This window comes from Elephantulus edwardii, unplaced genomic scaffold (assembly GCF_000299155.1).
Source record: "Elephantulus edwardii isolate Elephantulus edwardi_28Jun2011 unplaced genomic scaffold, EleEdw1.0 scaffold00114, whole genome shotgun sequence".
NCBI lineage: Eukaryota > Metazoa > Chordata > Mammalia > Macroscelidea > Macroscelididae > Elephantulus > Elephantulus edwardii.
Genome location: NW_006399864.1, coordinates 680,269 through 705,416, shown reverse-complemented (window position 1 = coordinate 705,416; position 25,148 = coordinate 680,269). Strand labels below are relative to the sequence as shown.

The 25,148-nt window shown below is 36.5% G+C and overlaps 1 protein-coding gene across 3 annotated transcripts in view; it reads right to left on the bottom strand.

The window, feature by feature from the left end:
- The window catches only part of OXR1 (oxidation resistance 1), a 325,904-nt gene that overhangs the window by 38,828 nt on the left and 261,928 nt on the right, over positions 1–25,148 (bottom strand). For all 3 annotated transcript variants that reach the window (XM_006892321.1, XM_006892323.1, XM_006892322.1), the window contains 4 exons: positions 18,931–19,083; positions 11,853–12,037; positions 8,492–9,243; positions 851–1,019 (listed from right to left, as the gene is read on the bottom strand). In XM_006892321.1, the coding sequence (XP_006892383.1) occupies positions 851–1,019; positions 8,492–9,243; positions 11,853–12,037; positions 18,931–19,083 (1,259 nt within the window). The remainder of the gene's footprint in view (positions 1–850; positions 1,020–8,491; positions 9,244–11,852; positions 12,038–18,930; positions 19,084–25,148) is intronic.

The window sequence follows — 25,148 nt, the reverse complement described above, 5'->3', positions numbered from 1 at the left end:
CCTGAGGGCCACGGATTAAAGCCATCCATCATCAAATTGGCAATGACTCCTAGCTGACCCTCCAACAGGTTTTCAGATGCAGTAAACTGCAAAGGAAGTGACTGTCCTACCTTCAGTGGAACAGAGCTAGTGAATGTGAACCCAGCATGACTTTGGGTTGGCAGCACAAATCATGAGCTACCAGAGCTCCTTGGTGTATTTTAGCTAAGCTAAACTACTGTTTGATTTTAAGGAGACTTCAAGGGACAGTACTGGTTTAAATTTTAAAGATTATCTTAGGGCAATATTATCAGGTAGCTCCCTTGGCTCCAGAGTTTGCTTTTCTGTGCTTCATATTTTACTCCTTCTGCTAAGTATTATTCTATTGAACAGTTTATCAAAATATTCAGTGACGACAGCTAGGTACATTCTAGTTCTGGTCTTATGGCAAAGGAGGCAGCCAGCCACACACACATTATATATCCTGCTATTGCTGACTCTCACCTTTCCTCTGTCCCTTTAGGCAAATAAGAGATCAATCGCTGGATGGCTGTGGAGAACATACTAATTAATATCTTAACATACTACCTTGCTCTAAACTCTTTTAACTAAGATTCTTTACTACTAGACTGGTTGGTACACATTATTTTATAAAAAAATCAAACAAAAAAGAACAACAAAATTGGAAATGAGATAAAGTGTATGAAATAGAAGCTAAATGATTTATAACAGATATTGTAAGGTTTTAATTATAAACTCTCTTTTACCAATACTGTCACTCATGTAATAGGATATACAGTTTACTTTAAGATATCTGGGAAATTCTCTACGGGGTGTGCGCATGCACATGCGCGTGCATATGCGTGTTTACCTTTCTTGTGGTACAGCAAACCAGTATTCATGTTTCTTATCTCTCTGTGCATACTGCTGCATTGTTGCACTTGCTTGAGAAACAAATGTTTTCCTCATTGGTTTTCCAACTCTGAGACATAAAAATTTATGTAATCGATGTCTTCTCTTTTCTTTTACAAGTGTAGGACCTAGAATTCAGAAGCAAACTTGGTTAATTTAATACTCATACATCATATTTAGATAATATATATTAGGTAATATTTTATTTAAAATATTACAGAACAAAATTCAATTTACTGACAAAAAATTAGTGAATTTGCTTATGCAATTTGCATTTCTTTTTCTTTCAAAGATAAATTCCCACGAATAAGAAGACTGGGCTAAACAAGACTAAACTTACTGAAGTAAAATTATGACTAGGAATAGTAGGGGGAAATATAAAAGCTTCTGAAGTATTTGTAACAACTATATTAAAAGAAACCTTTACATTTTCTACAAACTTATTTAAATGTTGTTATAAGAAGCTAATAAATGACTGGAGAGACTTGTATACAGAGATGTGTAATTTCACAATGAATTGCTATGTATGCCTTTATTACGATATCATAAGGCTGCCTTATCTCTAATTCAGGAAAACGGAAGATCCTCAATAAGACTGCCTGACACAAAGACTACAGTAATGAGCTTGGACACATCAAAGAGTGACAGTGAAGATGGTACAAGATCAGGCCAAGGCTTCAATGTGTTATACATGGAGTATGGGGAGGTTTGCTGACTCAATAGTATCCAACAAAAACACAACTTCCATCTTCTAAACTGGAGATCTGACAAGGCGACTGAATTCAGAAAACTGGACATTCATTAGGTTGTGAAGATTACTGTATGGAAAAAGTAAGCCATCACAGAATACAAAGTACATAATCTATCTGAGCCCCAGCTGTTGGCTATGGCAAAAGGAGGAAGCCATTACCATCATTCCCATCGCTTCATTGAACTGTTTCATTTAATTTCAGTTTTATGATATTACAGTCACTAAATATGAGAAGGCCTCACTTCCTTTAGTGAAACAACATTCCGCCCTGCAGCTCACCCATTCCAGCCAACACCTTCTGTGGAACCAGCTCCAGTAGATGACTTTCAAACTGGTCTCCTGTGCCATGCTGCCTGTGCTAACGGATTTTTAAATAGAAGGCCTTATCACAAATGCCTCACTTCCCTTAGTGAATCAACATTCCACCCATCAGCTCACCCATTCCAGCCAACAGCTTCTGTAGAACCGAAACGGCTTGCCTCTGGAAACTCTATGAACAGCGCTCAGGTCTTTCGTTCACAGGGTCACTATGAGTCATCTAGGACTCCACGGCACTTAACAACAACAACAAATATCAGAAATTTGGACATTTTCCTATCTCAAATTACTTAAAATGTTACTGGAAATGAACTGTAAAGCACACACTCACAAACATAGAGATGATTATTTAAGTGTGTTCATGATGATTTTCTCCTTTGCGGATGTGTTAGTGTCACTTGGATGTCCGACTCAGAGCTCCGTGAGGACCAAGGAAACACTCATGCCAGCCTCGTTGTCATCTCTGCTGCGCTTAAGGCTGCGGCTGGATCCTGTGTCAACACATCCAGCTTTCTGTGCAGCTTCCTCTCTACTTTTCCAAGGGCTCCATTCTTTTCCCGGAACTGGTTTCCCTTGATAACATGCCCAAAGCATGTGAGAAACACTCTCACATCCCTCTTTCTAAGGAGCACAACGACTATACTTCCTCCACGACAGATCTATTTGTTGTTTCGGCAGGCCACGGCCAATATTCTTCTCATGGCACAATTCAGTGCTATCAATCCTTCTTTGGTCTTCCTTATTCACTTTTTAATTCAACTTTCAGATGCGTATGAAGCTATTACAACACTATAGTCTTTAAAAATAGAACTCTGCTGTTGAGCATCTTAAAGGTCTCAGCCAGCAGCAGATTAGCCCAATGTAATGTGTCTTCATTTCTTGCCTGCTGCTTCCATGAGTGTGGACTGTAGATCCAAGCCAAATGAAGGCCTTGATAAGTTCAGTCTTCTCTCCATTTATCACAATGTTACCTTTTCCTACAGCTGTGAGGACTTTTGTTTATACTGAGGTACAATCCATACTGGAGGTCTCTGGCCTTCTTCAGTAAATGCTTCAAGTCCCCTTCACTTTCATTAAGCATGCCATCTGCATGCTGGTCAATTGTTGGTGAGCTTTCTCAATCCTGATGCCACACTGCTCTTCATATAGTCCATCTTCTGGAATTATTTGCTCAGCATTGTAAATTAACAGCTATAGTACAAGGCTACAACTCTGATGCATCTTTCCTGATGTTAACCAAGCAATATTCTCCTTGACTTGGCCAAATGACTGGTTTTTTTTGGTTGATGAGTAAGTTCCATATGAGCACAATCAAGTATCCTGGAAGTCCCATTATTCTTAAAATTATTACTAATTTTTCATGATCCACATAGTTGAATACCTTTGCACAGTCAATAAAAACATGTAAGCATCTTACTAGTATTCTTAGCTTTTGGTTAAGATCCATCTGAACTCAGCCACGATGCCCCTTATTCCACAGCCTGAGTCCAGCTTGAATTTCTGGAAATTCTCTTTAGAGGTACTGCCTCCATACCTCCAATTATGCTACTCAGCAAGACACTGCTCACTGATTTCCACGTTACATTGGGTCACAGAACATAATTGCTTTTTTGGCGTGGACACATCTGTCTTCCAGTTGGTTGGCACGATATCTGTCTTCCAAGTTTCTTGTCACAGAAGAGTGAGCACATCCAGGGTGGCATCTGCTTACTGAAATGCTTCAGTTGGTATTCTCAATTTTTGAAGCCTTATTTTTTACCAAAGCTTACAGTGCAGCCTTGATGTCTTCCTTCAGTGTTACTGGTTCTTGTATGCATGTTCCCCTCCTGAAATGATTAAGCACCGGTCAATTACTTCTGGTATAGTGACATAGTGACTCTATGTATTCTTATTTTGATGATCCCTAGTCATATTCTGCCCATTCAGTCTTTCAATGTCGCAACTCAAAATCTGCAGTTTTTTCTTCATTATCTTTGAACTTGAAATGTTCAAAGTGTGTTCTTCCCTTTTGGTTTTCTAAGTCTAGGTCATTGTAGATCTTATTATAATATTTGGCTTTGACTTTTAAAGCTGTCCTTTGAAATACTCTGTGGAACAGACCATTTCTTTGTAACCAAGTTCAAACAAAAGCTGAAGAAAATGAAACAGGTTTACAGTGTTAAAACAGGACTCTAAACTGTAACCCTGAACTGAGAAATTAACTGAAGAATAAATCTGGTGCACTGAGCACTAATGACTGAAGAACAGACTAGTTGTGAGATGACGTCATACATAAAGAAAGCAAAAGCTCACTAAAAATATGGGGGGGGGCTAAGTGGATTTCAGAAGAGATTCTGAAACGTGCTCTTTTTAAGTATTTGCTCAAAACAGAACCTATCTGCTCCGCAGATCCTTCCATATATGCCCATAACCAACTATAATATACTGAAACAAAATCCCTCATTTTATGTTATTAAAGGTCTCAATGTATAAAACAACCATAAGGTCTACAATATTGAATTAAAATAATCACTTAACATTTTTTACACTACCAGAGATGATAAATATTTTGGGAAGTTAAATAAATTATTAAACAATAATATTTTCAAAATATAGTAACTGGAGTAATGAGGGAAGGTGTGTCGAAGTCAGTGAGACTGACTCAGGACAGGGCAGGCTTGCTGCGGTACACAGAGTTGCTATGAATCACGGCGGACTTGAAGGAACATAACACCAACATAAGGACACGGAAAATGTTCATGACAACATGTTATGTCAAAAGCAAGACACAACTATGTATGCAATATGATCCTGATATTATATAAACAAAAATAAAGACATAAATATCAAAATCATATACACACATACAGATGTACAAGGATAACAAATCAATCCTCATAACGAAATTTAATCCACTACAAATAATTTCTTACTTAGAACAATCCTGTCTACAAAATATCGCTGAATATATAGAATGCAATAAAGTGTAAATCAGAAAGTCTTTTTCTAGCACTGATGCTCATCCCAGTACCCTATGTACACTAGCAAACAAATAAAAACAAGCTAAGTGTCCATCAATGGATGAATGACAACAAAAACCATGACACAAACAAACAACTGAGTACTATGCATCATGAAAGAAAATAATGACTCTAAGAAATACTCAGTAACACTGAGGAACCTGGAGGAAATTTTGCTGGACAAAATTAATCATAAAAGATCGAGTATTGTATAAGACTACTCTGGTGGCCCTGTAATAGGAAGCTGTGCTGCAATACGAAAAACACATGGTTCAAATTCAGCAGCTGCTCCACACGAAAAGGATGGGCAATCTCATCCAGTGTGAACTACTGCCTCTGAAAACCTGCTTGTGGGTCAGCTGTGAGTTAGTTCCAACTCAAGGGCATACAACAACAACAACAACTACAATTACGAGAAAAAGGGTAGTAAGCGGTAAGAAGGTGCACTCACTGTCTATTCAAATTCACCATCTGCTCTGCTGGAGAAGGAACAGGCAATCTCCTCCCTTACAATTTTACTGCCTCTGAAAACCTGCTGGAGGGTTTTCACTGATGAAAACTGGCTATGAGCCAATTCTGACTCAATGGCACATAGAAACAACTACTACTATGAAAAGCTATGTTTTACACACAGAAATATTCCTCAGAGATTATCAGGTGTAGAACAGGAAGGAGGGTAAATCACTTAATATAGAGTAGATGCATATTAACCCACAAAAAGGCAAAGATTATATATAGCAAGGGTGAGGTCAGCAAAATATGATTAAGCAAAGGATAACAATGGGTGGAGTAAAAGAGTTAAAGGTAATAAAGGTATATATTATTACTTACATAGATAATCTTTCAGTAATAGCAGTGAATTACGAGTAGATATATTGACACACAAGGTTTGGGAAGCCAAATGAGTGTACAACCATACACACATACCAAATATATACATATATTTTGACAGAAGATATTTCCACATATGTGTATGTGTATGTGTTTCAAATACATCCATGAAAATATAGAGGGGAAAAGTTACAAAAAAATCTTAGCCATAACTAAGCACCTTGAAGGAATGAGTCTCTGGGTCTGGGGGCTCAAGATGACAGAAGCTGGGGGCAAAAAGTTAACTGGCATGCTACATCCTACTTGGGAGAGGTGCGGCTAGAGTCTTAAATGCCCAAAGGCGTTAAAGTGGAATAGGGGGTATTGCAGAACTTGGTGGATCAAAAGCTTGCCTCGGTGCATTTCTCTTGAGAACTGAAGAGCTCTAAAACTTTGGCTGGAGCAGAACAGTGGTCAAGCTGTGCTGTTCAAGAGTCCAAGGAGCAGAAAAGCAGTTAAAGCAGTTTCCTCAATATCAAAAGATGAGGAGGACAAAGAGGCACAAAGAGGTGAATTAACTTGCCCAAGTATTCATATAGTGAACATGGTGTTGAGACTTAAACCCTGGCAGCCTGGATCCTGAATTTGGGCTGTAATTGTTGCACAAGGCTACCTTTGCATTTTCTGGATAAGTGGAACTGTTGCCAAGAATGCCCTAGAACACTGCTTGCAAGAGCAGACACCTGGAAACAACTCAAACATCCAACAAGGGAATCATTTGATAGACTGACATGTTCATGCCAACGACACGCATGCCAATTTATTCCAGGCAGTTCAAATCCATCTGCTGTGTCACGACAAGAGGATGGGCAATCTCCTCCCATGGAGTTTACTGCCTCTGAAAAGCTGCTATAGGGGCAGCCCTGGGACAGTTCCAATTGATGGTACAACAACAACACTGGCAATGAAAAGGAATAAATTATTGCTGCAAACTGATTAATGACTTCAAAAGACAATGTTGGGTCAATGAAGTCTCAGACTGTATACTGAATGATGTCATTTTAAAGAACTAAAATACAACCAAACTGAAATAATGTGAAACAGAAGCAGTAACATAAATGAGAGAAAACTATTTTCTAAAAAAGACAAAGAGGTAAACACCAACTCTTGGTTGTGTTCTCTAAGAGAAGGTAGGGGACTGGAATGGGGAACGCCCATTGGAATCTGCAAGTTATTGATGACATTCAATCTTGCTGAGTAGTGACTGCACAACATATACAATATAAGCCCGTAATGTTACATGTTGCCAAGTTGACTACAACTCATAGTGAATCCCAGAGCTATTATTTGTGCCCATATGAAACCTGTACATTTATCAAGAGGCAGATTTTCAAACAAAATATGGGATACTGCAGAGTTTAATATCAAGAAAGGTGTGTGTTAGGCTGTATCCTTTCTCCATATATATCCAATATGTAAGCTAAGCAAATAATTCAAGAAAATGGCATATATGAAGAATGTGACATCAGGGTTAGAACAAAAGTAATCAACAATATGCATTATGCAAATGACACAAACTTCTTGCAGAAACTAAAAAAAGCACTTACTGAGACTACCAACTTTAACATGGATTATTACATCTTAACATCAAGAAAACAATTATCTTCAAAAATAGACCAATAGTCAAAATCAGGCTAGATGGATAATAGATTAAAGTTTTCAATGTTTTCATTTGGTTCTATAATCAACACCTACGGTAACAGGAGTCAACAAACCAAAAGATGTGCTGCAGGCGGCAAAGCTGCCATCAAAGATCTTTTCTAAGTGTTATAGAGTAAGGATGTCAATTTAAAGACTAAAGGCATTATTTTCATATATTCAATTCCTTCATAGGCATGTGAAATGTGGATACATAATAAGAAGATCAAAGAATCCTAAATGCCTTTGACTTGTGATACTGGCAAAGGACACTGACTGTCCCATGGACTGCCAAGAGAATAACCAAGTCTGTGCTGGAGGAAGTGCAACCAGGGGCTCCTTAGAGACAAGCACGGAGAGATTTTGTTTCACATACTTTGAGACATTTTCTCAGTAGTATATCATACAGGGGAAAGCTGAGCATTAGTGAAAGGAAAACCTTCTAGGAGATGGCCGTGCTTGGGCATGACAGACTGTAACAATGATGCCGGCGTTAGCATGTCTTCAATCAGATGTGATGTTCAATCAGACGTGATGTTCATAGGGTTGCTAGACATAATATTCAACTCAATGGTACATAATAATTATCTATCAATAAAAATTTATTTTAGTATAATTAAATTTTTAAAAACTCAAATGTACTACAACAAAAGAAAATAGCAATCCATTTTATCATATGAAGAAAAAAAACCACCACCTACTTTGTAAGATAATATTCCAAGAGCAAAAAGGGAAAGCGAAGAAATAAAAGGTATTACTAAATTTGTATGTATTTTCAATTTAAAAAAAAAAACAGTGGGAAGATGCAGTGAATCAGGAATATTTAAGTATGTAAGAAATGATGTTCAACAAGGATACAATTCACAGGCCAGCAGACCTCAGAGAATCCGCACACAAACCCATGGTCAAGTGCCATGCAATCAATCACTGGGTGGCCTAACACAGAGCAGCTTTGGCATCAATGAGAAATGAGATCATAAACAACACTAAGATGAAATAGCTTTCTAAACTCCTTAACACTTACCTTCTACAGGTCCATCAGCAGCTGCTGTTTTATGTTTAGTTTCTTTTTGTGACACCTGTTGGATATTTTCCCTCTGTTGTTTAGTCTGTTGCATAGTATGTGTTTTCCAAAGTTTTCGAAGTTCTTCTACTTCTGTCTCTGAGTCCTGATTTTGCTCCTTTCCCAGTTTCCCTTTATTAATAGTTTGTTTTTGTTTAACTTCTGTTAATTCTCCACAGGGCATATGCTCTTTTTCAGCATCTCCTTGGTGAAGTGAATCCTCAGTAAGAAGAAAATTCTGGACTTCCATACTCGAGCTTTGATCTTTAGTATCTGATATTTCTTGAGAATCACCTATAACCTGATCTTCTTTTGTGGCCATTTCAACATTTAAATCAGTTTTATGAGACAGAGACCCAGGTTCACTGGTAGACTGTCCAGTGTTCGGTTTCAAGTGACCAGCAACGCCACCAGACTCTGATATGCTTGTCACACTTTCTGTTCCAGTCTGACTGACAGTGTGAACAGATTCTGATAACACACCCGAAGACTTAGCTTGCCGTGGTTCATCTGAAGAGATAAGCTCCTCTCGGATCGGAGACAGTTCTGATTCTGTGAACACATCTTCAGAACAAGACTCCTCGGTGCTTCTGGGGGCAGTGCTGGCACTATCGTTTCCTGCATCTCGGACTCTTGAGTCAATTTCATCAATGTTACTTCTTGGCATTTTCTTTAAATGGCAGGAGTCCCTTACTGATAACTGTTCTAACTCTCTGTCAAGTAAGCAAAAAAGAAAAGTTATTAGATTTTTAAAATTATAGTACTTTGTTTCCAAAAAGCATGATTAAGTTTCCTAAAAAATCTTTTCTACAAGAATGGGGTAAATAACTCTTAGTGACAAAAATATGACCTATTCATTTGGACTAAATAGTCTATATCAGCTCTATGAAGTCTGGGAATCATTCTTGTAAGGTTTCCTTTCAGGTAATCTACCTGAGAGAATTTAGGGAAATAAATTATGAGTGATGTTATAATCATATGAAGATGTATTCATTAGCCAAAGTTATAATAAATTTTAAATTTCCTAAAAATGTTTTTCAAATAATTACATTTTTTTCTCATAGAGTGCTTCTTTGCATTCAAAGAGATTAAAGAAAAACATATGGTTTAAACACAAGGTATAAAACCAAACAAATTAAATTGGAGCAAAGTAGTTTCTGTAGAAAAACTTTTGACTACAAGCCACTCTTAATAATTAAGAGAACTTGTTCAAACAAAGAGTTTAAGCTAACCGGTCCATAAGTCACTTAGTTTTCCATGTTTAATGGAATTTTACATTTAATCATTAACTGCCAAAATTTAAGATGGTTAAATTATTGGAAAAAAACGCAAACATATGATGAAATGCACAGAAGTCAACATTTTTTTAAATGACGGTTATATATAAAATGATGTTTATAAACTTAAAAACAGTTTAAGACAAAAAGAAGTTCTAGGAGTTCTTAATGGTGAATATTACAAGTATATGAGCGATAGAAAAGTGTTTAGGAAAAGAAAAACTGGAATGTAAAACAATCTAAAAATAACTAGCTGTCTCTTGGATTGTGAAGGTAGAAATTCTTATCCTCTTCCTCTATTTTTAGTATTTTTCATATTTCCTATCACCCGCATGTGTACTTTTTATATCTAGGAAAAGTAAAATGAATTTATTTAAATGATTTAATTAGTTAGAAAAAAATTCTTTCTTCTGGCTCATTTGAGTCCAAATTTATTTTAGGAAACAGAAATATCTGAATTATACTATTAAATATGCCGCAGTGTCATCTACTGGTGATTCACTCAATGTGCATGTACAAGGGCTTGGGACGTGGGAAAAGTGTGCAGAAACTGTACCAAACATACTTTCCTAATAAAACAGTGAAGAAAAAAAATCGAGTTAACAACCCTTTAAAGGATGTAAGTGGCATAGTGTTCAGCGTGAACATTCTGAAGGGTCAAATGCTGATAGTGCTCATGATACTGCAACTTCTTATCTTTGAAACAAACGTCCCCAGGAGCAGGAAAGAAAACCAGAAGACCTACTTATTCTTGCCATACATCACACTACTCTATAAAAGCACTTGATTTTTTTCCCACCTGATTTAGTGCTAAGCATTTGTTTCTATTACACAAGAGGCAAAACTTAAAGATATTTTTACTTTGAGGACTTTAAAAAAAATATATATTTTACAAAATTTAAAAAAAACATATTTATTTGGTGGTCTTTCTAGGTAACATTCTGAATGATAAAACCCTCATTTCCAAGTGGAGTTCTACAGTGTCCAGAATAGTTGTTGATGATTTATCATAAAAGAACCCAAAGGACCACATGACAAATGGGAAAATAAGTCAAGGGAGAGTCAATCTCACCAATCTCACCACCACCACCATCACCCACCACTGTCTCTTTCAGTTGAACCATCATTTCTCCACTTATTCTTAATAATCCAAATTGGCTGAAAATAATGCTGATCTACAAAAACAGGTTAATAGCTGATATGAGGACACTTCCTTGGAACTGTATGTACTTTTAAAGATCAGTTTACCAACTAGAGCTACTTTTTAGTAAGAGATTTTAGCTTACTTTAGGTACCCTAACCACTCATGTGGTCAGCTTTAGGGGGAACCTTTTGTAATTGGTACTAGACCTCAAGAGTTGGTTTAAAACCAAGTAGCCATCATCCATCATCATTCCTGTGGGCTAATTTATGGATATAATTACAATGAGCAATTATAGACAAGGCAGTTTCTAAACTGCTGGGAGTCATGTGTGGAAGGATGAGGCAATTAATTTACATTTCTTTCTACTTCTCCTTCCTGTCTTTTCTTGTAAACATTTTTTTCCCTCCTTTTATTTCTCATTCCTTCCTTTCCTCACTGGCCATTACAAGCTGTTCTGGGCCTAGGATTGTCAGGTCTTCCCTCATGTCGTCTTACTTGTATCTCAGACACAAGTCTTCAGGCATTTCCAAGGAAAAACGTAACATTACCCTTGACAATGAAAATTCACTGAAGTAATTTCAAATTCTGGATGGTGTGCTCAAATAAAAAGTGCAAATATAGTGAATTAAATGAGATATAAAGATTTCCTTTCACATATGTGGTTCTATAAACAAAACACAAAAATTAATCTAAACACAATTCCTTGCTCTTCTAGGTACATTAAGACAAGTGTTTTCCGTATTATATATACAGATATTTTTTACATACATATTTTTGTTTCAGAATTGTTAAAATGAAAAGCAGCTACAGCAAAAGGAATAAAAAGCATTTAAGTGTTTCAATCCAGGGTCACTTATCTAGACGCAACAAAACTGCAAAGCAGCATATCTAGCTCTCTTACATGGGTAATGACTCCTTTATTTTGCTATCCAGTATTTCTCTGTACATTGCAGCTGACATCACCTCTTCCATTGGACACATGATGCCATATTCCTCACAGCCATTCTCTTGAACCAAGGGGTCAGTTTTATGTGGATCAAACATTATATTATTTGGTGTAACTAGCAGCACACCACTTACTGTGCCCTAAGATGAAAAAGAAAATAATGTTTAATCTTCAAAGTTTAAATTTTCAATAACTTATTTTAGCTACTTACTGTCTTCTGTTGCCAGGACACATATTATATATAAAACCACATGTAAGTACTATGGTACTCTCATGAAAATGTTTTCAAATACAATCCAAACTTTTCTTTCTCCAAAGCAGAACACAAAGAATATCATATCTGTCCTAAAATGGTCAAGACTATTGAAATTTGAAGTCTCAGGAAAACACTGAGTTATATTAGGTAGATAGTTTCCGCAAAACAAGGGATTGTAAGAAATCCTCTGTTTTGTTGAAACTCAAAAACCGCAGATTCACTGGTGTCAAGTTGGGTGAACTCACAGCAACCCTCTATCCAGTTGCTGAGGTGTAAGCATAAAGGGAAAAGACTTCCCATCTTCATCCCATAGCAAGGTAGTAGCTTCAGCTTTTTCACTTTATTTGTATAATACTCCCTGTGTTATTCTTTATGATGTGCAAAAATACAGTTTCATGCATACAGTATTCAAAGCTCAGGGAGTTCATGCTTTTTGTACTATAATCTTCTCCCCATTAATACCACAAACTATAATCTTTCTTGATCCCATTTTGAAAGCCTCAATCCACTATATTCTGTAAGAGTAAGCCAGACACACTTAAAAAAAATCATCAAATAGTTACCACAAAATATGCTATCCTTTTTATGAAGCCAGTGAAGAAAAGAAAATTTGAAATCCTCTTTGATTTGACATAACAGCCTTCTGCTAGGTCTATAAGGTACTCTGATTTTATCTAGTTTCATATCATTTCTAATTCAAAATACCTCTTTAACATTAAAAAATCATTTTTGTTGAGAATATATACCCCAGAGTGAACACCAATGCAACAATTCTGCAATTCCATAATGCTGATTATATTTTTTAAATTGTGTAACTTTCTTACTTTTCTTTTCTAAACTGTTCCTCCCATTAACATAAAACGTACTACGTTCCTATCTGTATTTCAAATTACTATTGAAAATTTGATCCTATAGAGTTCTTTAAATATTTAATTGTTCAAAGCACACATTCTTCATAATTTAAACTACCCTTTATTTTTAAAGGAGATTTAAAGAGCCACTTTTGGTTACATTAGAGTAGAACTACTCCCATAGAGTTTCTAGGCTGAAATCTGGAAGCAGACTGCCACTTTTTTTTCTACTAGGAATGGTGAGTAGTTTAAAATGCCAACCTTCTGCTCACTTCTGATTGTTAGTAGCTAAGCCATCAGAGCTCCAAGAACTACTAACTGGCCCAGCAATTCTATTGTTAAGAATATACTCAAGATATGAAAAGAAGCAGGGTGAAGAGACACAAATAATCCAAATTCATTGCATATTTTTTCCACAATAGCCAAAGTAGAATAAATCTAAATAGACTTTAACAACAGAGCTCTTGTGGCCTAGTGGTAAGAAGCTACAGTGTCATCCCAAAGGCTTGTGGTTCAAATTCAACAGCTGCCACAGGAGAAGGATGGACAATCTCCTCCCCTGTGACTTACTGCCTCTAAAAGCTACTATGAGTCAGCTATGAGTAGTTTCTGACCTGTTGGCCCACAACAACAATAACTCATAAACAGATAAACAGGGGAATACAATGTGTTACAAGCATACAATAAAATACTCCTCAGTCAGAAAGAGAAATGAAATTTTTATACATCCTACAACATGGATGGAGCTTGAAGACATTATGCTGAATAAATTAAGGGAAAAAAATAACCCCACACAAAACAATGCATGACTTCACTTATGTCAAAAGATAATAAGAGATAAAAGTAGAAAAATGAGTATTTCTTAATAGTTATCAGGGGAGGAAGAAGTAGAAAATGTAAGATTACTGCTTATGGAATACTGAGTTAATATATTAAGTGTAATTAATGCAATTACTGATTAATATAATTGTCAGCAAATTGTACTGCTATAAAAAGTTGAATTGGAAAAAACTTTTCAACAGACATCTTTACTTGACTGAATTTTAAGAGCATAAGACATTAAATTATCAAACATAACCTTTAAGAATGATCAAGTAGAAAAGTGAAAGAGGAATTTGTATCACATTGGTCATTTATTTGCAAAATGAGGCAAAGTATTATAAATATAAAAGGTAAACTTGGTTATCATTTACAAATTAATAGCTCTCACCTAATAGAAGAGAAAATAAATGTGTATGTATGTTCCTTTTTATCAGGGAATGACAATCAACGTGAACTCCTTAACAGCACCTTTTCAATATAGAGTACAGACCACCTCAATAAGGAATAACCTTACATAAATCAGTCTCTATCTTCCTAATATTTTAGTTTCATATACATCAACATTAGTTTGTATTCCTGCTTAAGTCAACAGGAGACAGTAAAGTGTGTTGCAGAATGCTGTCAACAGATAATCCAAGTAACAGACAACTAAGAGTAAATTACATACAATATGTTGTTGTTGTGTACAGGTCAGTTGTAAATGACCCACAGCTGATCCTCCAGCAGGTTTTCAGAGGTAGTTAATCACATGGGAGGAGACTGCCCATTCTTTCCTCCTGGAACAGCTGGTGGCCTTGAACCACATGCCTTAGAGATTGCAGCCAGCTTCTTGGCTCTAGGCCACCAGAGTTCATACAATATAGAAAAGCTTAACGATTTCTAATCATGAATACTTTCTTCTACCCCATGTTCTATAAATCCAAGGAATTTGTGAACTAAAATAAAACAGAAATAAGAAAAGCAAGCTCCAAATCCTCTGAGATAAGGCTATTTATTATTTATGATTTTGTAATTTTCACTGAAGTATTAGTTTAAAATGAATTTCTTATTTTTGGTACACTATTACAATATACCCTTATCTTCTAGGGAACTCTGGTGGCCTAGTGGTAAGAAGCTGTGCTGAAATCCTAAAGGTACACAGTTAAAATTCACCAGACGCTCCATGGGAGAAAGATGAACAATCTCCTTTGCAATTAACTGTCTTGGAAAACTTGCCATAGGGTCAGCTATGGTTCTAACAAATGGTTCTGTTGCAATGGTATACAACAACAACAACATCATAACATTAGTAGTGACCTAGTAGCAAGAAGTTGTACTGCAATCCCCGCTGTCTGTATTCACCAGCTGCTCCGTGGGAGAAGGAGGGGCAATCTCCTCCCATGAGATTTACTGCCTCGAAGATCCACTGGAAGGTCAGCTATGAGTCAGTTCTGACTCAGGGTCACACAACAACTTCATGACACTGGAGGGAGTACTGGAGGCCTAGGGAAGAAGCTGTACTAAAATCCCAAAGGCACACAGTTCAAATCCACCAGCTGCTCCACGGAAGAGCAATGGAGAATCTCCTCCCATGTGTTTACTGCCTCTGAGGAACCACCGGAGGGTCAGCTATGACCAACTCAATGGTACAAAACAACAACAGTCTTAGCAATACTGCACAGCGTTAACTTGTGGAAATTTACACAAAGGCTATGATTACCTATGTATGACTGAAAATGCTTAGCTGTAAAAATGCTTTTAACTCTCCAAATACATTATTAATAGTAGTGTAACTACATAAAATGGAGCTCTGTGTAACTATAAACTTACTTGAAAAAGTTCTCTGGGATAGATTGGATTTAGGACCCTTCTAACTTCATATGAGAATGCCAGTCTCCTAACAGCACTTTTCAGAAATCCATCTCCAGTCACCCTATTACCGAAAATATCCACTCACATCTCTCTCAGGTGTCCTTTCTCACAGAATGAAACATAGTTTCTCCACACAAGGTTTTTGGAAATGGTCTAATAGATGCCACTCTTCACAGAGCCAAAGAGATGCCCATAAGAAACATTCCTGCCACATAAAATTAGGCCAAAAACTCTTCAGAAATCAATATCAAGTATCTCTTTTTGGTGTTAATCATTTCAAATCCTTAATTAATTAATATCACTTAACTGTGTATGTTAAAACTTATTTAAATGACAAATATTTTGTTGCCTATATATTTACCATGATTTATAAGAAAAAGGGGGGGCATTTTTAAAGCAAACATGGTAACAATAGATTTAGGAGATTCTTAAATTTGCAGTAGTAAAAGGAGTAAGTAGTAGCACAAAAGCTGGGAAGAGACATGGAAACACACTAAGATTCTTTCTTTACATGTGAATTGGTACAATAGTACCTAAGGTTAGACTGATACATTAAAAATATTTACTATAAATGCCTCACTAATGACTAAAATAAACGAAAAAAAAAATTCATTGCCATTAACTCAGAATTGACTCAGAGCTGACCCTCAACTCAGTTTTCAAAAAAGAACCAAACTCATTTCTTTGAGTCAGAATCAACTCCTAGCTAATCCTCCAGTAGGTTTTCAGAGGCTGTAAATCACAAAGTACACTGTTACTCTTCCTCCTATGGAGCAGCTAGTAGATTCCAATCACCTGCCTTTCAGTTGCCAATGCAACTCCTTACCCACTCGACCACCAGACCTCCCCTAACAGTAAAATGACAAGGTGTTACTGCTAATAAGCCAACAAAGTAAATTAAATGATAAAAATTATTCAGCACAAAAGAGGTATTTTTTTAAAAAGGAAACAAGAATCAAATAGCAAAATTATTGATTTATACCAATAATCACATTAAATGGTAGAAATGATCTATGGAAGCTAGATCTAAGTACATATGGCCTACAAGAAAACCACTTTAAATGTAGACATCTATGGATTAAAAGTAACAGAACTGGGGGAAAGTTCTATGTTAATACTAATAAAAAAAGAGAACACAAGTATTAGAAACTTCCCAAGTTTCACAGCAACGAACATTGTCAGGAATAAAGAGTGTCCTCGGTAACGGAAAGAAGCCCTGGTGGTACAGTCAGTGGGTTAAGAGAAGGCTGCTAAACAAAGAGCCAGCAGCTTGCACTGACCAGCCATTCTGCAGGAGAACGATGAGGCAGTGTGTGTACTTGTGTTGCAGTCTTCGAAATTTTATAGTGCAGAACAGGCCCAATGTGCTACAGGTTCATTCTTAGTCAGAACTGACTTGATGGCTTTAAGTTTGGGGGGTTTTCAGGGGAGTAAGAGGATTCTTAATGCCAGATCAAGTCATCAAGAGGAAACATATAAAGAACAATAATTATCATCCAACTTGACATAAGTGATATTTGTAGACTATCCCACCCAATGACAGCAGAATACACATTCTTCTCAAGTGCACAAGATAGAATGTATTCTGGACTAAGACAAATCTCCATAACTTAAGCATGTTCTCTGTCTACAAGAATCAAATTAGAACTTAACAGAAAGTTATATTGAAAATCCACAAATATTTGGAAACAACATTCTTAAATATTTTATGGATGAAATGAGAAACTATTATGAACTGAATGAAAATTAAAATTAAAACACAGTATATCAATTTTTACATAGCAAAGTTAAAGTAATATATAGCTAAAAAATCTAAAATAAAATACTTATGCTACAAAGCTTTTATTTATGAATTATGACCATAAAAGTTTATTATGTGACTTTTGAGGTTAGTATCCTATTACATAATAGTCACTTTCTAAGCAATATTTGTATTTTTTTCTAGTCTTGTGGTTTATACTATATTCTCTCTTTGAAGACTAGAAGATTTTGCAGAAGAAAAGCAGTAAGGCTTGATAGAAAAAGATTAACTCAAATTAGATTTGAATTCTGACCATAATAAACAAACTGGATCTAGTAATGTTTTTTAATTTCATTTTTTCTTCTCCTATGAAAAAACAGGACTAAATATCTCAAAGGGCTATTATGAATTGGTAAGATTAAAACTTCTGTAGTAAAAACCACCACCACCACCACCACCACCACCACCACCACCACAACAAAACAACAAAACTTCCCATTGTATCTGAATTGTACTGGGTACTCAATGCTTCCCTTCCTATTAATTTCTTCTATTAAGCTTTTCAGAGATAGCAGTTTTTAAAGTGCCTAATAGTAATAAATTTTTTTTCCTTTTTTAAAAATTTTACTCTGATTTATTTACAAAATCTGAATACACTGTTTTTCACAAAACATCCTTCTCACTCCCTTCACCTCACCCACCCATCGAATTGTGAAACCCTATGATTAAGACCCTCCCCCTACTCCTTACTCCTCTATTTCCACCCTCCTGCATGCCCCCATTTTGGATCCTCATACTCATTCTACAATAATGGTTTTATACAGTATCTGTCCTTGTGGGACTAAGTTAGTTCACTCAGCTCCCCCAGTCCCTCCCAAGTTAGGTAGTAATTTACAAAACCATTGTCCCTGCGTGCTGTGTATTATTCCATTATATGAGTGTACTACAACTTCTCAATCCATTCATTTGTGGTTGGACATCTGGGCTGTTTCCATGTTCTTGCATGAATGGTGAATAATGGTGATATGAACACTGGTGTACAAGTTTCCATTTGAGCCTCTGTTCTCATTTTTGGGGTTATATTCCAAGCAATGGAATAGCTGGGTCATACGGAATTTCTATGTTCAGCTTTTTGAGGAAGCACCAAACTGCCTTCCAGAGAGGTTATATCATTGTACAATCCCACCGACAGTGTAAAAAAGTTCCTATCTCACCACATCATCTCCAACATTTATTACTTGCTATCCTGTTAAACTTTGCCACTGCTACTGAAGTAACAGTATCTGTTAATAGCAAATTGTCCGAGTACTACTGTAACTTTATATCCGCCGTAACGCCATTTGTAAAATAGGAGACCAGACTGGAAATTGTGAGCAAGATCTACACTAACAGCATCCCCAATCTTGTTTTAAATAGTCATGTATTTGATGATGTGGATATGTAAAAATGTAAAACTATCTTATTATTAAGAAAGGTTAATTAAACATTTTTCTCTAAAGAATAATTCATTACCTTGTTACAAGTAATGTATTTGCAATTAATTTTAAGAAACTTTTCAGTAAATGCTTCTTCCTCCTCAGAAGTTGAAGATACAACTCGTGCAGGTCGAATACCTGTAAAAGCAGATGAAGAAGTTGCTTCTGTCTGGTGGGTTATATCAGGAGTCTATAAAAAACAAAACAAAAATCATAAAAGGCATCTTAGACAAGGAAATTAAAAAAGCACACTACTAAATTCAAATTAATTACTTTCTACTGTAAGTATTGTTCCTTTTCACTGCACTATGTAATTTAGTCTTTATATGTAAATATTTTTGAAAAACTACATTTTTTTCTTACATCATAAAATTATAGGAAAGGATGGTACTGTTTTCGAATTCACTAAAGTTCTCGAGAATAGCTTAAACTTACATCTTCAGTGGTTTTTCAATGTTGTTATGTGCCATCACATCAAGTACAACTCATAGCGACTATATTAATTAACAGACCTGAACCCCGTCCTATCCTGTGCCAGCCTCATCATCTCTGACATACTTAAGCCCATTGCTGCAGGCACTGTGTCAAACCATCTCACTGAGGGTCTTCCTTTCTTTCTCGATGAAAGCAGACTTGTCCAGAACATAAAAAACTGTTTTCAAGGTATTTCTCCGAGAGCTGGACAATAAATAAGGATGCCAGAAGAATAATTTATGTCTTTCAGTTGTGGTGTTGGAGAATAGTACTGAATATCCTGAGGACTGCCAAAAGAACACATAAGTATGTATGTCTTGGAGAAAGTGCAGCCAGAGTTCTTGGAGGCAAGGATTGATGAAGCGTCATCCCACATAATTTAGGTATGTTGCTAAGAGGGGCTATTCCTTAGGGAGGGACATCATGCTTGGAAAGGTGAAAGATCTGTGAAAGGGTGAAAGATTCTTGATGAGGTGACACAGCGACTGCAGCAATGGACTCAAGTGTGTAAGAAAGTGTGAAGATAGCACAGGATAGGACAGAGTTCCGATCTGTTGTTCATAAGGTCGCTACGAGTCACGTTTCACTTGATGACACCTAAAAAGAAGCCTCACATATTTCTTACTTGTGGATAACATATTATGGCTAATATTGAGAAAAATGGGAATCCCAGAACACATAATTGTCTTCACATGAAATTTAGATATAGATCAAACAACATAAGCAAACAGTACATGTTTTAAAATCATAAAAAGTAATAATTTACAAAAAAATTATTTTGTAAATTATTACATAACTTGTGAGGGACTGGAGAGCATTATGCTGGGTGAACTAACTCAGTCCCACAAAGAAAATATTGTATAAAACCATTACTGTGGAATGATATAAGGATCCAAGAGGGGTGGGAGAGAGTAGAAGCAGAGGGATGAGGATACGCAGGGAAAGAGGGGATTAATCATGGGGTTGTACAATTTGATGAGGGTGGAGTGAGGGAAATTGAAAGAATTTGTTCTTAAAAACAATGTATTCGGATTTTGTAAATAAACGAGTAGGGGGAAAAAAATCAGAAAAAGCATACATCAGGATTAAATACTTTCTCCATACCTATAAGCTATAAGCTGAGTAAATAATTTGCAAAGTTTGATATATGAAAGATGTAGCATCAAGACTGGAGGCAGCAATTGTGTTAGAAAGATGAAAAACCTTGCTTGCTGAAAGTAAACAGGGCTGAAAAGCACGCTGCACAAGAACAAAGACTACAGCCTTCCATATAGATTAGATCACAATATCAAAAAGATAAAAATCCTCACCACCGGACCAATAGGCAACGCCATGACAGATGTAGGCAAGGCTGAAATTGTCAATGATTTCATTATACTTGAATCAACAATCAACACCGATGGTAAGACCAATAATATAACCGAAATAACACCAATGGTGAAGAAATCAAAAGATGGTCTACATTGCGAAAATCTGCTCTCCAGGACTGCTCTAAAGTGCTAAAGAGCACAAGAGTGTCCATTTAAAGACTTAGGTGTGTCCAATCCAAGTCAAGGTCTTTTCCATTGTTTCCTATGCATCTGGAAGTTAGACATTGAATCAGGAGGATAGAAGAAGCAGCTATGCTTTTGAATTGTGGTGTTGGAGAAGAATATGGATTATCTCATGAAATGCCAAAAGAACAAACAGGTCTGTCTTAGAGGAAGTACAGCCAGGGCCCCTCAGAAGCAAGGATGGTGAGACTGCATCTCATCTATTTTGGGTCTATTGTTAGGAGCCAATCCTTAGGAAAAGGCATCATGCTGGAAAGTTTTCACACAAAGGGTGAAAACCCTCAATAGCTCAGAGACAGAGAGAGTGTAACAATGAACTGGAGCGTATCGGAGACAGTGTGAATGGAGTAGTATTTGACAAGGTTTAGATCTGCTGTCCATAAGGTTGCTAGGATCTGTAGTCACCTTGAGGACAGTTAACAAAAACATCCACTAAAACATATCTTTCTCTTTCACACAGACAACTCTTGTTCTGGAAAAGAACCACTGTTTATATCAACTAATATTTCTCAGGGGTTGATCTCAGGGGTTGAGAGTAGAGGAGAGAAGCTTTTCTAAGGTACCCTAGTATATTGCTACAGAGACTTAATACCATTCCACATCTATCTAGTTTAGAGGTTCTTGACATTTTTGATGCTAAGGACCATTTTCACACTAAGCTTATGGAAGTTCTTCTCAAAATGTTTTAATGAAAAAAAAAAAAAAGCCCTACAGAATATTAAAAGAAAACCCCAAACCTATGACACTGAAATATAACTATCAAAATATTTTTAAAAGCACATATATTAATACATAAATAACAAGAAGTAGTGATGCCTCAATGAGTTATAATTTTCAAGTAATGATGACCATAAATACTTTGTGCTACATAAAGCAACTTTAAAATTATTTTAAAATATCTGTGCATTTTTAGGGCTCTCTCGTGGTCTTGTAGTAAGAATCTGCACTGCAATCCTGAAGGTCCACAATCTGAATCTACTAGCTGCTCTACATGAGAAGGACTGGCAACCCCCTCCTCCTGTGCCATTACTGCCTCTGAAAACCTGCCGGACGGTCAGCTATGGGTTGGTTCCAACTCTGCATATAACAACAACAAATGCACAAGTGTATGCTGTAATAATACTAGTCTAGTTTGCTGTTTAAATACCCAAGAAAATTCTATATTGAAAGAAATATTAGATGTCATCCAAAAGTTAGTGAAAATAAATTTTTTTTTCACATTCAAGCTCATTTAAAAACTCATTGGTCAAAACTGAGCCTCCAGCAAGTTTTTGGAAACTAAAACTCACAGGAGAGAGCTCTGGTGGCCTAGTGGTAAAGGGTTGCACTACCAATCTAAAGGCACGCAGCCTGAATCCACCAGCTGCTCCACAGGAGAAAGATAGGCAATTTCCTCCTATATGATTTACTGCCTCTGAAAACCCACTGTAGGGACTCTGTGCATCGATTACAATTCAATGATACATGACGGTAACAATAACAAATCTCACGGGAGGCGACTGGCTGTCCTGTTGGAGTGTCTGGTCAATTCAGACCGCCAGAGAGGAACGACATTTGGGTTAGTAGCACAACTCCATATAGCCACCAGAGATCTCATTCAAGTCCACTGACCACCTAAAGGCTAACTATAGTCTCCCGCCCACTCAACAGTCCAGTAAGTGCAGGGAGGCTAGACAGATTCCTGTCAGCTTTTGGTTTAATGTTTCCCAAAGGTGCTTCTTCTTTTTTTTTTTTTTTTGAGGCACTTCATTTTTATGAATACATCAGACTAGTTTTCACAGTAGCAAGATTCTGCTGAGATTTGAACTACACAATCTGCTGCTCTGGAGTATCTATTTAAAACCAAGTTCTGACTCTCATACAGTGTTGTGAGGACTGTAAAATGGCACTAAGAAAGTACTTTGGCACTTCCTTAAAAAGTTAAGAATAAAAATACCATTTTATCCAGCAACATCACTACTAGGTTATAGCCTGAAACATACAACCTATGTTTACTGTAGTATAATGGCAAAGACCAGCGAAAAAAGGGTGTCAAACAATGACTAACTGGCTAAAAGAACTATGATACAATCACATGATGTATAATTTAAAAAAGATTAAAAATAGTGAAATACTGCAAAACATGGATGAATCTAGAGCAAACTATGTTGAGCAGTCAGTCATAAAATGGCAAATATGGTGTAAGTCCACTAATAAAAAAAGCTAAGTAAATGATTACACACAGATTCAACCTTGAATACTTAACAGTGATCACAAGAGAGGTGAGGAAAGTAAGAATTAGTGAACAGAAAAGTTGGTAAAGGGAAAATCAGTACTAATATGAGTTGGATTAGATAATGCAATAAATTGCATTAATTTTACTAAATGTTGCTGTGTACCATAGAGTTGGAACTGACCAATACCTGTCCCTCTGGTGGGTTTTCAGAGGCAGTTAATCAAACAAGAGATTGCCCATACTTCGGGGATTTGAACCGCATGCTTTTGGAATTGCAGTGCAGCTATTTTCCACTAGGTCGCAGAGCTAAATGATTAAATTAAATTTATACAAACAGGTTTCTGTAACTTGTAAGATTTATCAACTTTCACGGAAATAAAAATTAAAAAAAACCATTCTGATTTGGACTTTTGAAATAATAAAAGCCATCTCTTTAAATTTCACAGACTCAAATTAATTGGAAAAAAAAAGGCTATGAATCATAGCTCTTCTATTCTGAAAGTGGTTCTATATTAGGGCATGACTTTAAAAGTTACAAATTTCAATTTAAGAAGTTCTCGTGGGGAGGAAATTGCTTTCAACTCAAAAATGCTTGGTTTGAAACCATCAGTGGCTTTGCGGGAGAAAAATGGTAATCTCCTCCTATATGATGCACAGCCTCTGAAAATCCGCTCGAGGGTCAGCTCCGCATTGCTTTCAATAAGAGCAGTGAATTTAGCTGGTCTATAAATTTCACATGTCTCTACTAAAATGTAGGTTTAAATCCTTGGAATAGTGGCAACTATACCCACGACCGGACACTACAAATAATTTAATATACTATAATTAGACTTTTTAAAATGAAATGGAATTAGATTTTAAGAAGTATATTACATTATTCAGTCAATTTTAACTAATCAAGTGTTCTGTAATATTTCCTTTCTGTTATTCATAAAAAGTTTTAAAACAAATCTGTCTCAGAGGAATACAACCAAAGTGCTCTTAGAAGCAAGGACTGTGAAACTCGAACTCACATATTCTGGTATATGGTCAGAAGAGGCCAGTCATTGACAAGGACACCATGCTGGATGGGAAAGGCGGAGGGTAAGTGAAAAGATAAAAAGACTCTCAAGGCGATGGACTGACACAATGACTCTATCAAAGGCCTTGAGCATGACTGAGCTCCAGAGGATGGTGTAGGATAGAGCAAGGTTTCAATCTCGTTCACAGGGTTACTATTACACAGTCAACTAGACAACATCTATCATCTTCTTTTTATGTCTCCTGGATCATTCAAGACTTTACTCATGGCATCTCTCAGGATTGCAACGTAAGGTTGACAATGTTTTTCAGTTCTTTCAGTATAAGGACTGCCGAGCGAGTTATTCCTTTTTTCTTCTCAGATTCCAGCTCTCACTTTGCTGTGTGTCTTCTCATGCTGCTCTTTGAAATCTTCTGTGTAGCTCTTTAGCATCTCTTCCCTATGTTTTGGCTTCTCGACACTCTGACACAATTTTCATAGTTTCTTCTGACATCCTTCTTGGCTTTTTCTTTTTCCTCTGTCTCTCTGTAATGACCCTGTGATCTGTTCATGAATGATATCCTTGATTTCATGCCACAGTTCTGTGGTCACTGGTGATCAATGTTTCAGATCTGCTGTAAGATGATTTTTTAATTCAGGTAAGATAGACTCAAGATCTTATTTTGATTCTTGTGGATTTGTTCTTATCATCTTCAGTCTCGATTTGAACTTGCATGTGATTAATTGATGGTCTGTTCCACAGTCAGCTTCTGACCTGGTTCTGCCTCCTGATATTGATCTTCTCCAACGATTCTTTCTAATCTGATTACTGAACAGACCATTAGGTGAGGTCCCTGCGGAAAGCCACCTTTTGTGTTTCTTTAAAAAAGGTGTGTGCTTGCACTGAAGAACAAGGAACTCATGTAATATTATTCAAAATGGGTGACCCTGGAGGACATTATGCTGAGTGAGGTATCTCAGTCACAAAGGGACAAATGCTATATGGTGCCACT